At 39.3% G+C, this 15,177-nt stretch overlaps 1 protein-coding gene across 1 annotated transcript in view; it reads right to left on the bottom strand.

The window, feature by feature from the left end:
- KCNH5 (potassium voltage-gated channel subfamily H member 5) overlaps positions 1-15,177 on the bottom strand; it is a 153,211-nt gene that overhangs the window by 91,625 nt on the left and 46,409 nt on the right. Inside the window, exon 7 of the mRNA XM_030949319.1 lies at positions 1,258-1,687. Coding sequence (XP_030805179.1) covers positions 1,258-1,687 — 430 coding nt within the window. The remainder of the gene's footprint in view (positions 1-1,257; positions 1,688-15,177) is intronic.

Raw genomic sequence — 15,177 nt, 5'->3', positions numbered from 1 at the left:
AAAAGCATTTTAAAATCTCCAAACAAATGTCTTTAATCTTTTAAAGATCTAGAAAGACTGTGGCAAGAAAACTTCCTTTTTATAGTTCAGTATTTCTCAGTGATGGGCTCTAAGTGTTAGCTGAGATAATTATCAGAGAGATTATGCAGCTCTTATTATCAAAAGGTTTTGTTTGCTCTCTTGTTGCATAATTGCTTAGTGTTTGCATGGTGCTCAGGAAATAGAAAGCACCAGAGAAATACCACAAGTTATTGATTTAACAGAAAAATAATTCTCCAAGTAGTATTAACATTTTAAGTTGTCTCTACTATATTTTGAAGATTTCTGGTTATCTGTAGAGCCCCTCAATGATGTAACCTTGGCAGCACATGAAATGAGAGTTGTGCCTTACCACTCCTGATTTTGGGCTATTTCAGCAGAGCTGTGAAACAGCAGGAAGCATAAAAAAAGGTGCAATACATTGTCTCATCATTTCCTTCACTTCCAGCTTTGCTGGTGACAAAGGCCACCACATACAGAAGATAAAATCAGGATTTACATCTCAAAGAAGTGCCATAAAGTAAACAATCAATTTATGGAATGACTAAATGTTTCAAGAATTGGATAAAACCACATCAAACAATTCCAGGCTTGTGTAAGTTTATAAGCAAAACTCAAGACTACCTAAATTCAAATACACTTTGTAACTTTTAACCAAATTCTAGCAAAGACCTTACAAACATAATAAAAGCCATCTTTAAAGAGCAAAGATAAGGCTCCAAGTATAAACTTGCCATTGGCCCACTTATGTACCCAGACCACTTAGCCTTGCTAGCAATTTAAAAGGTACAGCAACTACATAATTTCAATACCTGTTTTCAAGAATTCCAAGTTCATTTCATGATTATTCATAGGTAACACAGGTTTTTTTAGGATGTCAAGAAAGCCTAAAGCAAGTGCACTATACAAGAATCACACAGAATCACACACAGAATAATGAGGTTGGAAGAGACCTCTAATATCATCAAGTCCAAACTATGCCCTAATACCTCAACCAGACTATAGCACCAAGTGCCATGTCCAGTCTTTTTTTAAACACATCCAGAGATGGTGACTCTACCACCTCCCTGAGAAGAGCATTCCAGTACTTTATAATTCTTTTGGTGAAAATTTTTTTTCCTAATATCCAACCTATACCTTCCCTGATGTAGCTTGAGACTGTGTCCTCTACAAGCATGGTACCAGCCACAGAACACAAGAAAATCAGATTTTACTTACAGCCAACCATCATCATGGCCACCGAAAAAATCTTCTCCCCATCAGTGGTGGGTGCAATGTTCCCAAATCCTATGGTTGTAAGGCTTGTCATGGTAAAGTAGAGGGAGGATATGTACAAGGAGTCTTTGCTGGGCCCTCCTTCCCACTGGCCCAAGCCCGTGGTGTTGTAGCGATATGGGGTCCCGATGCTCAGGGCCAGCTGGTAGAGCCAGCTGTCTGTTTTGATGGTGTTGGTCAGTTCATCGATCACTTCGTAGTCCCCAATGCTGTACCAGATGCAGGCCAGCCAGTGGGCCACCAGCCCAAAGACACACACCAAGAGCACCAGCACAGCAGCACCATATTCCAGGTAATGGTCCAGCTTCCTGGCCACCCGGCCCAGCCGCAGAAGGCGCACCACTTTTAAGGAGCTGAAGAGGCTACTGATTCCCTGGAAAGGAATAAAAAGCATTATTTGATCTGAAATATCGTGCTGGGTTAGCACAGAAGGCTATACAGCAATTCCTGCATCTGCTTAAAATCTTTCTATGTAATTTTTCAGGCCTCAGATAACAGAATACGAGATCAAACCCTCCTGTCCCTCCAGTGCTTTTGTCCTCGTCAGGCTAAATTGAGTTTGGCACTCACTAGGTGGATAAATTACTTTGTTCACACTCGGTCTTTCAAAGCAACAGAAGGGTTCTGTAGAATCCAAAGTGGAAACAGCAAGTTTATTACAAAAGGAGCGGTTCAATGCTTCGCCAGTTTGAAGTAAATTGGAGACTCTTTTGACCACAAGAAGATAAAAGGAGGTGGAAGAGGAGTCACAGATGGAACTACACCAACCCTGTGGAGCCTTCCTGAAGTTTCCCAGAGAACAATCTTCTATTAAACCCAAGCAGAGGATTGTTATTCTGGCCAAAATGAGGGCACACCTACCTTAAGAACCCTCAACATTAAGAGATGCTCAAGAGAAACATCAGAATGTAATCGCAGTGGGAAACTCAGAGAAATCTTCCTATTGCTACTCTCATCCACCAAACAGGAGCTGAGTAACTTCGTCCAGCACAAGATTCTCCACCTCTTACTGTCCTTCAAACATAACTCTGGATATTTTTTTATTTACAAGAAGCCTCACTGACTGATCATGGAATTAAACAACTGTGGGCACATCACCTTCCTGAGCAAGGGAAATATGAACCACAAGGCACATGTCTTTGCATACAGGGTTAATTTCCTTTCCAATCAACAGATATTTCCCTAACACAAGTGTTGGTGCAGTGTTGTTGTTTTTTCCTGTCATGCAAGATAGATGATATACAAATAAATGGAAATACAAATATTTAGGGAATAAGAGCACAAGGACCATCAGAAAGTTAACCGAAACATCTGAGAAGGGATGAGAAATGTGTATGTCCTTCTCAATGCACAAATGGCTTGGGAGTTTAGAGATGCAGAAAGAGAACAAAAATATGCTCTTGATCTACTGCAATCCCATGATATAACTAACTTGTGCATTAAATTAACTAGTGGCTCAAAATAGAAGGTTTGTAAAGGAAGGTTTCTAATATAAAACATTCAGAAGCTGAAGACATTTAATTTAAAGTAGAAATTAAGACATAGAAAGCAATGAGGCAAACACTCCTCGTTACTGTGCCAAGATTAAATTGCCCTTTTCTATGCATCATTATCAAATCAGTCTAGTCAAAACACTGGCTAATTATATTATCAAACAGTAAAAGACTGGAGTTTCTGGAGTTTTCCATACCAGAAAAACATTTGTCTCTTTTGCACCTCTGTTTCTCCTTCTTTTGCACCTTCCCTCCCCTTTTCCCAGCATTTGAAGGGTAACATACATCTGATATTTCTAGATGTAATCTGTTTGGCACAGTTCTTGTATGCTTTTCAAATCCTGTTGGAATGTGTTTCAGATCCCCAAATCCTTAATAAATTGAAGCTCTATATTTGCATTCAAGCTCTCATGATGACTAATACCACAGAGAGAAGTGGAATTTTCCCGTTTTGATTTCTGCATTTTGCATTTACACAAGACAGAGATCAGAGTATCATCCTTATTTCCATCTAAATGTATATCTACTTATTTGCTTTAGGATTTATGACTGGGAGACACTCTGAGCAACCAACTTTTCCAATAAACTGGGAAGTTCCTTCCAATATTTCTGACACAATGGACTGTGGCCAATGGACTACTGAACGAGGGTCCAACACCCCAGTACAATATGTACATTAAAAAAAAATAAAGAGAGAACTTCAGACTAGTTTAATAGTTATTCTGAAAATATTCAGTATATTTTACTGAGTTAACCTTGACTTTGAAAGCTTACAACTTACAAAAAAGGGAGAATACAGCACGGTGTTTTCCTCATAGGACCAAATCCTGTTGCATTGGTCAAACAGAGATGCATTAATCCTGTTTTTTATTAAATTGTCACCGTTCATTTCCAGGGTTAAGGCTAGGGAAGGAGTTAAAAACCTGAAATTCAAACTTGGGGGGGCCCTTTTTTACACCCAGTAGTTTAAGTTTGTCCCAGTGGCACAGCTTACACTGCACTTTTTACTGCCCAACCAACCCTTGTACAGAGTGACCTCACCTCCATCCCCCACCCACACTTCATCTTCTCTAAGTTACATGGACAATTTAGCAGTTATACAAATAATACAAAAATACAGCATTTATTTCAAAGTCTGGGAGAAAGTGTGTGCTGTTCTTTTTTTTTTCCTAAGCACAGGTAACAATCACATTTCTTATGTATAAAACAAAGAGAAATACTTCATTTTAGCTGACATTGAAATGTTATTATTTCCAAATAGCAATTCATTTAATCGTTAAATTAAATGAATTTAATTGTTGAAAGTTTCACTGTAAATCTTAAAGCCTGTTTAGTTTGACCCCTTTCTTAAGGCCAAAAAAACAAGAGATATATTGAACATTCATATTTCATGCCTAATCTTCCAAAATAGAAAGACAATATTGGAAGCTTCAAAAGCCTCTTCCATAAAGCACTTTGTAGGAAACAGCAAGTAAACAAATGCTAAATGAATATGTGATATATCACGTATGGAGTATATATGTGTATATATATATATATATATATATATCACATCACATATGCACTAACTACTGTATAAAATTACCAACAATTAATGCACAATTGTTAATATGCAAAGCTCTGCCTCAGATTCAGCAACATCTTTAACAGAAGTTATGTGAAAGACTTAACTGCCTTGAATTATATTTGAGCAATTAAGAAATTCAGTTTTCTAAACTCGATTGCAGGCTGCCTTTAATTTCATTTTTCTTTTAACTGTATTTATGCTCCATAATGAATACTTTGGAAACCCTCCTACTCCAGAATGAGCATCTGCTCTAACAGAAGTAACTTCAGCACTCAAGGAACAGAGAGGTGATTAGAAATTGTGAATGGGCCATGTAATCCAGTTTAGATTTATTTATCGTGTGAATAAAGCACATGTTGGTTACTGGAGATCCAACCTTCTGGGAGGAGCATTTGTGACTCCATTGCCATTTCAACTGGGCCAACTGTCTGTAACAGCTGCTGGGCTGTGTTCTCTAACTGAGAATATCTCCTTATGTTATCAACCATCCAATCCAGCCCCTTGGGGTTTTGGCTAATGTATTTTATCACATCCTAATCAGATGAGGACACAGCTTGCTCATCATCAATCTTCTCAGTTGCAGAAATCTTTCCACTGAAAAACCACCTACTCCAAAACTGCATTTTGGGTGTCAAGTTTGGAACCAAATTCCCATCTGATACACATCATCCATTTAACTATTCCCAATGTGAGTCACAGGAGTCCTTCCCAGGGACTTCTAAGGCCACTGGATCAGGAGAGGACAAGAGCAGTGGCTCTGAACCAGCCATTTTTGTACCACCACTTCAATTTAGGAAACAGATGAAGCTCTACAAAAGATGTAGACTCTGTCAAATTTATCCAGAAAGATATTTTGAAGGGATGGATGTTTAGCTTTGGAATTAATTCAGACATTCATGATTAAACAAAGCCCAGGTTGCTTGATACAAGCACCTTGCAAAGTCTGTGTTCTTAAATCCCTTTGATACACTAAGAAGGGAAATTAAATTTGATAGTGGAGTCACAACTGATAACAGCACTCAGTCTGACACGCAGAGGGACCAATCCTTCCTTTTAAACTACTTGACTCTTGCCATTTCAGACCCTAGATGTTACCACACTGTCAAACTGCTCTCTTCCAGAATGAAAGTGTCTAAGCCGTGTGTCTGCATCCAGCTGAACTTTTCCAGCCACAGCACTGAGACAGATGTTTCCCAAAATTGCCATGCACGGCGTGGGAACAGATCTCTGCACCTCCAGCAAGAACAGGGAGCAAAGTTCTCTTGCACTTAATGAATTCCTGATAAGCCAGGCAGCAGGAAGGATGAAGCTGATAAAAGTTGTGTTATACAGGGGTCAAGAGCCAAACATGCAAGAGGATGAAGGGAACACTGTCACCCAAGGAAAAGGAAGGTTAACAGGGGCAGGAAATCATCTGAATCCACAATGACACTACCTAAAACCCCCTAAACCAGGGAAAAGAGAGTGGAGTCTGTTCTACACTGAAGCAGCAGCAGAGTAGCAGAGCTGCATGTTTATAAAATCTGAAAAAGAATAGCTGGTTACTTGCTAATCTAATTAATCTTTTCTGAAGTTGGAAATTATTGCATAAATTATTTTTTTAAGTAAAATAAAAAACAAAACCAGCCATTAGTTCCCACCATCTAAATATACAAAATTCTGCTTAAACCTCAAAATTAAATCCCAGCACACTGGAACGGTAAATCATGCATATCTTTTTCTTTCTACTAGGGAACAATGTGTTTTTAACTCTAGGCACTTTTTCAATTAGATTTCACTCCATGATTATTTATTTATTTGTTGTTAGTTGTGGGTACACACGCAATGACATCAACAAAAAGAAACGAAATACGCATTTTAAATGTGTTCTAAAACTGAAACACTCTGAGCTTTGAAAATGGGGATCAGTACTGCATCATTTAATGGAAAACACTGTCTCAGAAAAGGTCAGAGAAAAAAAGAACAACTTTTCACTCAATTTTAATGTTCAGCACACTGTGGTTTTGAAGAATTTATGGGTGGCCAAGAACCAGAGCTATGAAATGTTGGTAGGATGTGTTACAAATGCAGTGAAAGAGTGATTGCACCATAAACAAATGTTAAACTAAATTTAAGCTAGTATCTTTTTGCTGGACACAAGCAAATACAGCAAAACTTCCATCAAAGTGATCAAATCCTCAGTGGATTTTGCAGCCAGGGCTCACCTGTGTGCAAGGGCAAAATGGTTTTGTGTGGCCACAGCATGGACTGAGCTCCAAGCACCCTTGGATCCCACAGAATGCTGCAAGCTGAGGGCCAACCACCCTGTCCCTGTGAGCAGCCCATCCTTCCTCCCTGGAGAGGAGGAGTGGGGCATGTCAGGGGAGTGATTCACCCCATCCACCTCTGCCAGATGGGGAGGGGATGAATCACCTCCCTCCCCTGCCACTGAGCACACAGGAGCTGAGGGCTATTGCTGGCACAGCTGCTGTGAGGAGAAATCAAACCCACCCCCAGAAACCCAGAGAGCTGGATCTGCACGCAACCCAATGTGTACTGTGCACCAGAGAAACAGAAAATACAGAGCACTGCCTCCCAAGGTGAGACTGATCCTGCTCCAGAGGAGCTTGGGGAATAAATGCTATTAATAACAGGGGGCTGAGAGGCTCTGCAGATGCAGCAGCATGCTCATTTCTTCATTTAACAGCCAATTACTCCACATAATGTGATGTTACACTACCTTCGGTTCTGGCAGGGCTTTGCACAAGTCCCCATTGGCTTGAGGAAGGAATTGAATCAGTTCATAAAAAAGTGAACAATCACAAAGTAAAATGGACTGGGGTTCTTGCTCTCAAAAGGGCAAGAGCTGGTAAATCACAAATATTGAACTAGAGATAGGAATAAGTGAAGGCAGCTGGACTATGAGAGGTAGAAGAGTCAGACACCTGGAATGTCCTTACATCAAAAGGTACAAAAGGTTGTAACTCAAAAAGGGTAAAAACTTGTAAAGCTGAGCATCAGTTATAAATGAGTAAATAATCACCCAGAGGAAGAAAACAGAGAACTGACAATACATAAGAAACAAAAAATTGATCAACAGAAAACTACACCTTAGAGAGGAAGTGGAGATAAAGTAAGAATTGCCAAATGCCAGGTTGAACTTTTCCTTCCAAAGAATACTAAAACAAATACCCAAAGATCCTTCAAATTCAAAACTGAAAAAAAAAAAAAAAGAACAACTAAAGTGATCAAGCTGCAATGAATAAAAATAACCCAGGCTTGGGCTAAAAATTAAATGAATCCTGAGCATTAGTTTCCAAAAATGATGTTGCTATTTCCCAGGAAATCTAATGCATCCAGAAGGAAATAAACAGATACATTACCTGAACAAATGTTAAGGGAAAGAGTAATTAGAAACTTTGAGATAAATCAAAATGCAATCAGTGGAGCAATAGGTTAGCTGAGCTCAGGCTAGCTGGGATCCATCCAAGGTTTCCTGATAGCTTTCTCTGATAACACAGACCATTTTCTAAATATAAGAAATGCAGTATTTCAGTAACACAAGAAGTGAAATTATTATGAAACACAGGGAAAACAGGGATCACCACTGGGATACCAGGGTGACTGAAGAACTTGTGGACAGGGTGGAAAAATGGAAATCCTAAAAGGGGAATCTAGCAGGGGTCACAAGTGGTGATTCCTAGAGATTTTTCTGGCTTCTTAGTGACATAAACAGAAATAGTATATGGTCACAGAATCTGCTAATGGCACACTATCAGAAACAGAGAATAACCATGTGAGAATAAAGGAAAATGTAATAAAGCATGACAATATAGAGTCCCAAGGCATCCATTACAGCACAAATTAACAAAAATGCCTACAACTACAAGGGTCTTTAACTGAAGATTACTGAGAAAAAGAAATATTTGGGTATATGGGTTAATCCCACATACCCATCCCACATGACTCAGAGCAATCAGTGAGCTGCACTCACAAAAGAGGTTAATCCAGCTGAATGTTTCCACCATCAACAGGAAAAGCCAAACCCCAGTTGCAAAGCGGAGATGAATTCTCCACCTGGAGTAATCTGTAAATTCTGCCCTAAAGAGATGTATTTGAACTTCACTTCCTGCAGAGAGAGGCAGCTGGAACAGCCACAAAAATGCTCATAAAGTTTCATAAATGAGTTGTCTAGACAAGATCAGTTTGCCTAAACTAAGGAGAGGAAAATAGGGGTGTTTATGCAGGGGAGGGATGACTCTTCTTTCTAAGCACATCGAGGAGACAAACATGAGGGAGGGAAAAGAAATATTTAACCAAGGAGGCTGGCACAGGGAGGAACGCACAGACTGCAAATTAAGAGAGATTTATTAAAACATCATGAAGAAAGGTGGATTTTGACCAGTTTATAGGATGGGTGGTACAATGAACCTGCTCACCAAAGCTGATGACTCAGAGACTCAAAAGGACCCCGTGAGTTTTACACTCTTTTTTTTTCTGCTTTAGCTTTTATCCTTTGAAAAATCGAAGTGAAGCAAATACAGTCTCAAGGGGGGATAAATTTCACCCCAGCCCAAACTAGACCACAGAGGAGTTTGCATCTGAGCTATCACAGCAGTGTCACTACATTCAAGGGTGAGAAATAGAAGTTTTAGGGCAGGATGACTCCTCAGACCTACTCTGGAGGTGCATCTTAGAACATGAGGAGCCCTTCCCCAAATTGCCTGTACCTCCTTACAGACAATGCCTGGCCCCATGTTTCATCATGTGAATCCCATGCTTAGCACATTTTGAAACACAGTCCAAATACTTTCCTTAAAGATGCGTGGGCAAAATTTTCCTTACCTTTCTCTCACCAGAAGTCAAAAAACAAAACCAAAAAATCACTAAAATAAATCACATAGCTGATTCTGTGAATTCTGTAATTAAAGTATTGAAGCAGTGAAAGAAGTAGGATTTCTGTAAACCTTGAGCAATCTCCACCAAACAGTTGTTCCACGATGTAAGAGGAAACAAAGTGCTTACAGATTTTGGGAATGACTGAAAAGGTGAGCCCTGCCAACACCAGCAGGTGAGCCTGCAGGCACACAACCAAAAACTTCTATTCTGTGCAGAGCAGGAGGAGTATCCTGGAGGAGGTAAAGGCTGTTTGAAATGCAACCAGCAAATCATTCCCAAAAGAAATTTTTGAGCTTAGCTACTTAAATAGAGCTTAGCTCCAAAATCCCTGGTTAGCTCCTTAATTCTGCTTTACTGGAGTTAATGTTAAAATAAATCTTCTAACTTGTATCAGAAATCTTTATTTCTTGGTAAACAATTAATATAATAATGCTGCAGAGCTACAAATCAAAATGAGCAAATGACAGAAGAAAAACCAAAAACCAAAAAACAGTGATATTTCTGATTTATCACCGCTTTAAAAGCAAAATTTAGAGTTGCATTCAATTATGTAGATACACACGGGAGTAAAGGGCTTTCCTTCTGCACCAGCTACCTAGATCCCAGGTCCAGATACAAGCAGAGCCCAGTTAATCCTTGACCCTGCACCACTGGAAGCAATGGGAGTAGTGACTTCAGTGAGCAAAAATTTCAGTCCTTACAGCAAAATGTAAGCAAGCAGGTTTCTTAGTGCATTTTCCAAAAGTACCCCTAAATTTATTGTTTGGGGTTTATCTTCTGGGTTTTTTTTACCAGGGGATGGAGAAACTTTCCTTTTTTTTCCTCTAACACAAATGTCAATAAGCTGTAACATTAGAAATAAAATTCCAGTGAACTGTTTATGGCACAACCACACAGTGCAGCACATGTCAAACAGTAAATAACTAAGGTTATAAAGACAAGGGTGATTGCAAAATATTTCTTCTAGATGCAAGATAAGGGGGATGTGGGATCTTGAACTACTTATTTGTTAGTGCATCAGTGTGCCCAAAAAAAGGAGAGAAAAGATAGTATCATGAAATATGATAATTTTCACTCACATAGGGAAGGTGGGCAGAGGAAAAAATAGGAATTGGTGCTACTCCCATCAGCATCACTTCGGTGAGCATCTGATCAGATTATTTCATTTCCTCATCTCCTTTGCAAGCCTTCCCTTCCTTTGTGAGCAAAAGGGATCACACAGGACTCCAAGCTTCCCTTGAAAGTGCTCCACAAATAATTTCCTCTACTGGACTCTGTATCAGTTTACACAGCTCTGACTGAAGATTTGATTTAAATGGCTTGTCCCAACATCTGCTTCCCAGTAATATATACATCACATTAAAATAAAATATTTTTAAAAATTGAATAAAAAAAGACCACACTGGGACATCTAATTACAGTTCATATGCCAGAACCCACATCACAGACGTGTATGAGGCTATCAGGTCACCCACCACCCCCTGCCCTGGCTCTGGCTCAGCTCCTTCCTTTCACAAGTTGCCTCTCACATCATGGAGACTTTCAGGTGTTTCCACAGGGAAACCTGCAGACATATCCCACACCTTGTACAGCATTAAAGTAGCTGGTTAATTAATTAAGAAAAAAAAATTTAAAGCTGATTAATTAACTGGTGGCAGAACTTTAATAAAACCTTAGAATAAAAGACAAAGAGATGCAATTCTGCAAGTCAGTGCAATGGGGTGATAGAGGTGACTAAGTGAATGGGGTGAAAATGGTGGAAATTTTACAAAATATATACCTACAGTGGATATATTTATAACTTAATACCATGCCCATGCCACTGTATTATTCTATTGTGGGTTTTCACACACTACAACAGAATGACAGCATTCTCCACATTAAATTGTCTTCTGAGTGCATAACAAGGGGAGAAATGCCAGGTCCCAGGGTTAGTACTTCTGTCATTACTTGCTAGGAATTTCCATTGTAGTTTAACACTGGTTGTAGCCAGGATTTAGTTCTGGGAATTATTTTCTCCATGTCAGCCACTAAGATTTAAAAAAGCTAGCTAGCCATAGACTGTACTTCAGAGCCAAAGTCACACTCTTGAAAGACACCAATTTATCTTCACCTTGCATGTACCACTCAGCCTGGTGCCCCAAACCTCTCCTTCAAACACCTCCCACAAAGGGAATGTTTGCAGTACAGCACTGCAGGTGTGAACGTGGCTACACCAGCTTAATCAGCTTTTATTTGCTTTCAATTTACAGACATTGCAATTTTAGTTCCTATTAATTGCAGTGATACAAAGAAGTTCCTGACAGCGCTGAAATAGATCGATAATGGCAATTAAAAGAAAATTACAATTACAAGGAGTCTGTGCTTTATGTGCCCTGCATAGATCACTAAATTTTAAAGGCCACTGGGTCATGTAGTCTTACATTATTAAACAACAGGCACAGAACTTTGGTTTAGGTCATTTAAATTTCTCTGCTTTCATTTCCAGCCATTGCCTTGCAAAAATTAATTTCTGCAGAAAGGATGATCTTTTATACAACTCATCTGAAAACCATCTGGATGACACTCTGACTTTGTGTCCCTTTCTTCACAGTAGGTGATTTGCCATTTCAGGACCATGTTTCTGGCACAGAGGAGATCTAGCTTCTAGGTATTATTTCATGACAAACACAGAAATTCACAAATCTCCATTAAAATTCCCAGAAAAAAAATCATATATTTCAAAATAATGACAGGCTTTTTCAGCTGAATTTAACCCTTAATTTGTGGAAGAATTTCCCATTTGGCCAAAAGCTTGTCCATCTAGTTTGGGGAATATTTAGTCAAAATACTTATTTGCAGAGGCTCAAATGCATGTGAAGACAAGAGCCAAACACCTGCCCAAAATCCTGGTGTCCTGGGATGCCAATCAATGTATTTGGTCCCAAAGGGAGATTTTAGCATGGTTTGACCATACCTGATCAGTATCCTTGGGCACCTGCAAATTTGCTGACAATTTCATCACAATATGAGGTTGATAATTCTGACTTGTATGGAAAAAATGGTTACAAACAATTGTTTGGTAGCCCAGACAGAGGTCAGATATTTCTATCTCCAATAGGCAGAACACATACAAAGGCTAAGTCTCAAGGTAACATAATTTTCCAGCTTCAAAAGCAGGGAATTGTGATTTTATAAATTTTATAAACTGGGCCATACAGCAGTGGAAGAATTGTTACATTCAGCTCATTACTCAGGGAAAAGAAAATTAGAACCACTGCAAGCAACATGGAACTTCACAACGAAAATCCAAAAATCCAATTTCCAATGTCTACACACTTCACGTCCTAATACCTACAGGAACTTCATGGGACCAAAATCTTTGGATCCGAACACCATATTCCCCTTTAATCCAAAGTTTAGTGTTTTTTTTTTTTTTTGCATAATGTTAAAGAAGAGACAGGCAGACACTTTTAGACTAAATCTGAAGTTTCTGAGAACTCTTATACTAAAAAAAACCAGCCAAGTTTCAGGGACTCTGAGCACACACACCCTGTTCTGGTTTGTTCCTTGAAAAAGGAACAAACTTAGATTTGCCTAGATTCCCCACTATGCTGTCCCCAGTCCCACTTCTGTATAGGAAAGGTTTTCTGTATGGTTTTGGTTTAGCCAGAATGTATTTCAGGGCAGGATATGCTGCCCCATTTTTCTGATTTTTTGGGACTATCACCCTAGCAAGTTTCCTAAATCAAATGTCCCACTAAGGATTCTCCATTAGTTCATTTTTCTCCAGCCTGTTCTACCTTGTCTTCCTGTCCTTTCAATACCACTTAGGCACTTAATTCCTCATCCATCACATCATCTTAGATGTCAACAAGGTGTTTCTCATTATGTTCCCTTTCCCCCTCCCTCTCACACATCCCAATCCCCGTGAGCAGACTCCAACAGCCTGGCTCTGTAACTCCAGACTTGGAAACCAACACCTCTAATTCTGCCTCAAATCATCTTAATCCCCCTCAGTTCTCAATTTGTGTGTCATAATCCTCTCCATCAAATCCTTCTGCCAAGGCTCTACACGTACACAGCAACAAAATAACTTTGATTTGCAGTCATGTTTGCCTCAGGTGGGAACTCCAGCCTTCACCTAAAGTTGTCTTGAGGGAAATGACACAGTTCCTACCCTGGATGCATTTGAAGGACTAAAACCCTTGGTAAGAAAACACACATTTCTTTTTTTCAGCCTTTTTTTTTTCAATCTTTCAATTTATCTCCTTAATTTTGGCATCATAAAAAACACTCTAGTGCTTAAGGCATCTTAGTTCACTTCAAGCACCTGTATCACATAGAGCAGTCTACAGATATAGAACAGAGAGAAAATCCCAAACCTCCTTGGCCATATTCTTCTTCATGAGTGAGAGATCTGCCCATAGGGAGGAAAAGAAACCCCCTCCAATGGTGTTCCCCCTTCTCATCTAGCTCCTTAACAACTAGCAAAAAAGCATTTGATGCTTTATGTGGGACGACAAGGGTCAGATGTGGGAAAAACAGGGGAAATTTGGGAAGTCACCTTTCACTCAGCTGGCTTTCAGGGCTGCTCACTCTGATTTGGGTCCATCCCTCACCACCACACCAAGAACTCAAAGAGCACCAGGACCTGCACCCAAGGTCTTTACTGCTAAACTCATTTTTGCAACTTTATCTGAAATGTCACAATCATGAACTTTAAGACTTTTATCCAACATCCACGGCAAAGACAGAGAGCTAAAACCTTGCAGAATCAAGAGCTAAAAGAACTCTTTCCTGCTTGCCTTAAGAAGGAAACACTCATTTTCTAATGAGAAACATTGCTTTTAATCAGAGTATCTCTCCCAAATTAAGATTATGGATTTACTTATTCTTTACCTCTGAACAGTGTTTGAACACCCTGCTGCTGGGGGGGGCCAAAAAGTTAAATCCCAGGCAAGAAGCACCAGTTAAAATAAATGTTAAAAACCAAATGAAGAAAAAGAGCATTAATAACTGCAACCACCCAGAACACACCAACTAGCCTGAAAGATTAAATGTCACAAATGAAGACATATCACAAAAAAAAATAACAAGATCTCCCCTGAAGGACAGGGAAAAGAGAAAATGTAGACCCAGGGAGGAAAGGCTGACTGTTTACACACCTGTTTTCAAAATCACTTCAATTCTTTTCAGACACTAGGGAAAGCTGGAGTTGGAGGGGAGGGAAATCAAGCAAATATAAACCTGCTGGAGGCTCCAGAGCCATAACACAGCACTTCATGACAAGGGAATCTTACTGTTGTCTCCTTTATTAAAAAGGAGTTAATGTTTCATTTGTTTGAAAGCAAATGACAGCTGCTCTAGGATCACTGGAGTTCATGATACCTTGCTATGGTTATTACATTTTGATTAAAGTTTGTCACTTTAGGTGTGTCTCAATTATAATGCTCTGTCAAGATTCTCTTCCCTGTCACAAATATTGCAGATGGTTTATTTCCCATGTATGTGTTAGAGGTTAACCTCATCCTTGAAATCTGTCCTGCTTGGGCACAGAAATTTTCTGCTTGTTTTACATATTACAGCACAAAAATCTGGAGATAATGCTGCATTTTTTATAAAAATCAGGCTCCTCTGAGTCTGAAACTGGTTACCTTTAAAAGATGTATTACGTCTACAACCTAGCTAATCTCACCTTCTTACACAGCCTGACTGCACAACCTGGTTTCAGATGGGCAGCCCTCATAGAATCTTGAATTTAAGCTGCAAGTATTATCACTTCTGTCATATTTGCTATAAATAAAATGGAACAATGTCAAAAGATGCTACTCAGCACACAGAGGCAGGGACAGAATTTTAAAGGAGCTCTATGAAATTTGCAGCAAAGCCTACATTAAATAAAAAATGTAGGTTTTATATAGTGAGGATATATAAGTGCAGAAT

Source organism: Camarhynchus parvulus, chromosome 5 (assembly GCF_901933205.1).
Source record: "Camarhynchus parvulus chromosome 5, STF_HiC, whole genome shotgun sequence".
Classification (NCBI taxonomy): Eukaryota; Metazoa; Chordata; class Aves; order Passeriformes; family Thraupidae; genus Camarhynchus; species Camarhynchus parvulus.
The sequence above is the reverse complement of the archived record's forward strand: the minus strand, read 5'-3'. Positions and strand labels throughout refer to the sequence as shown.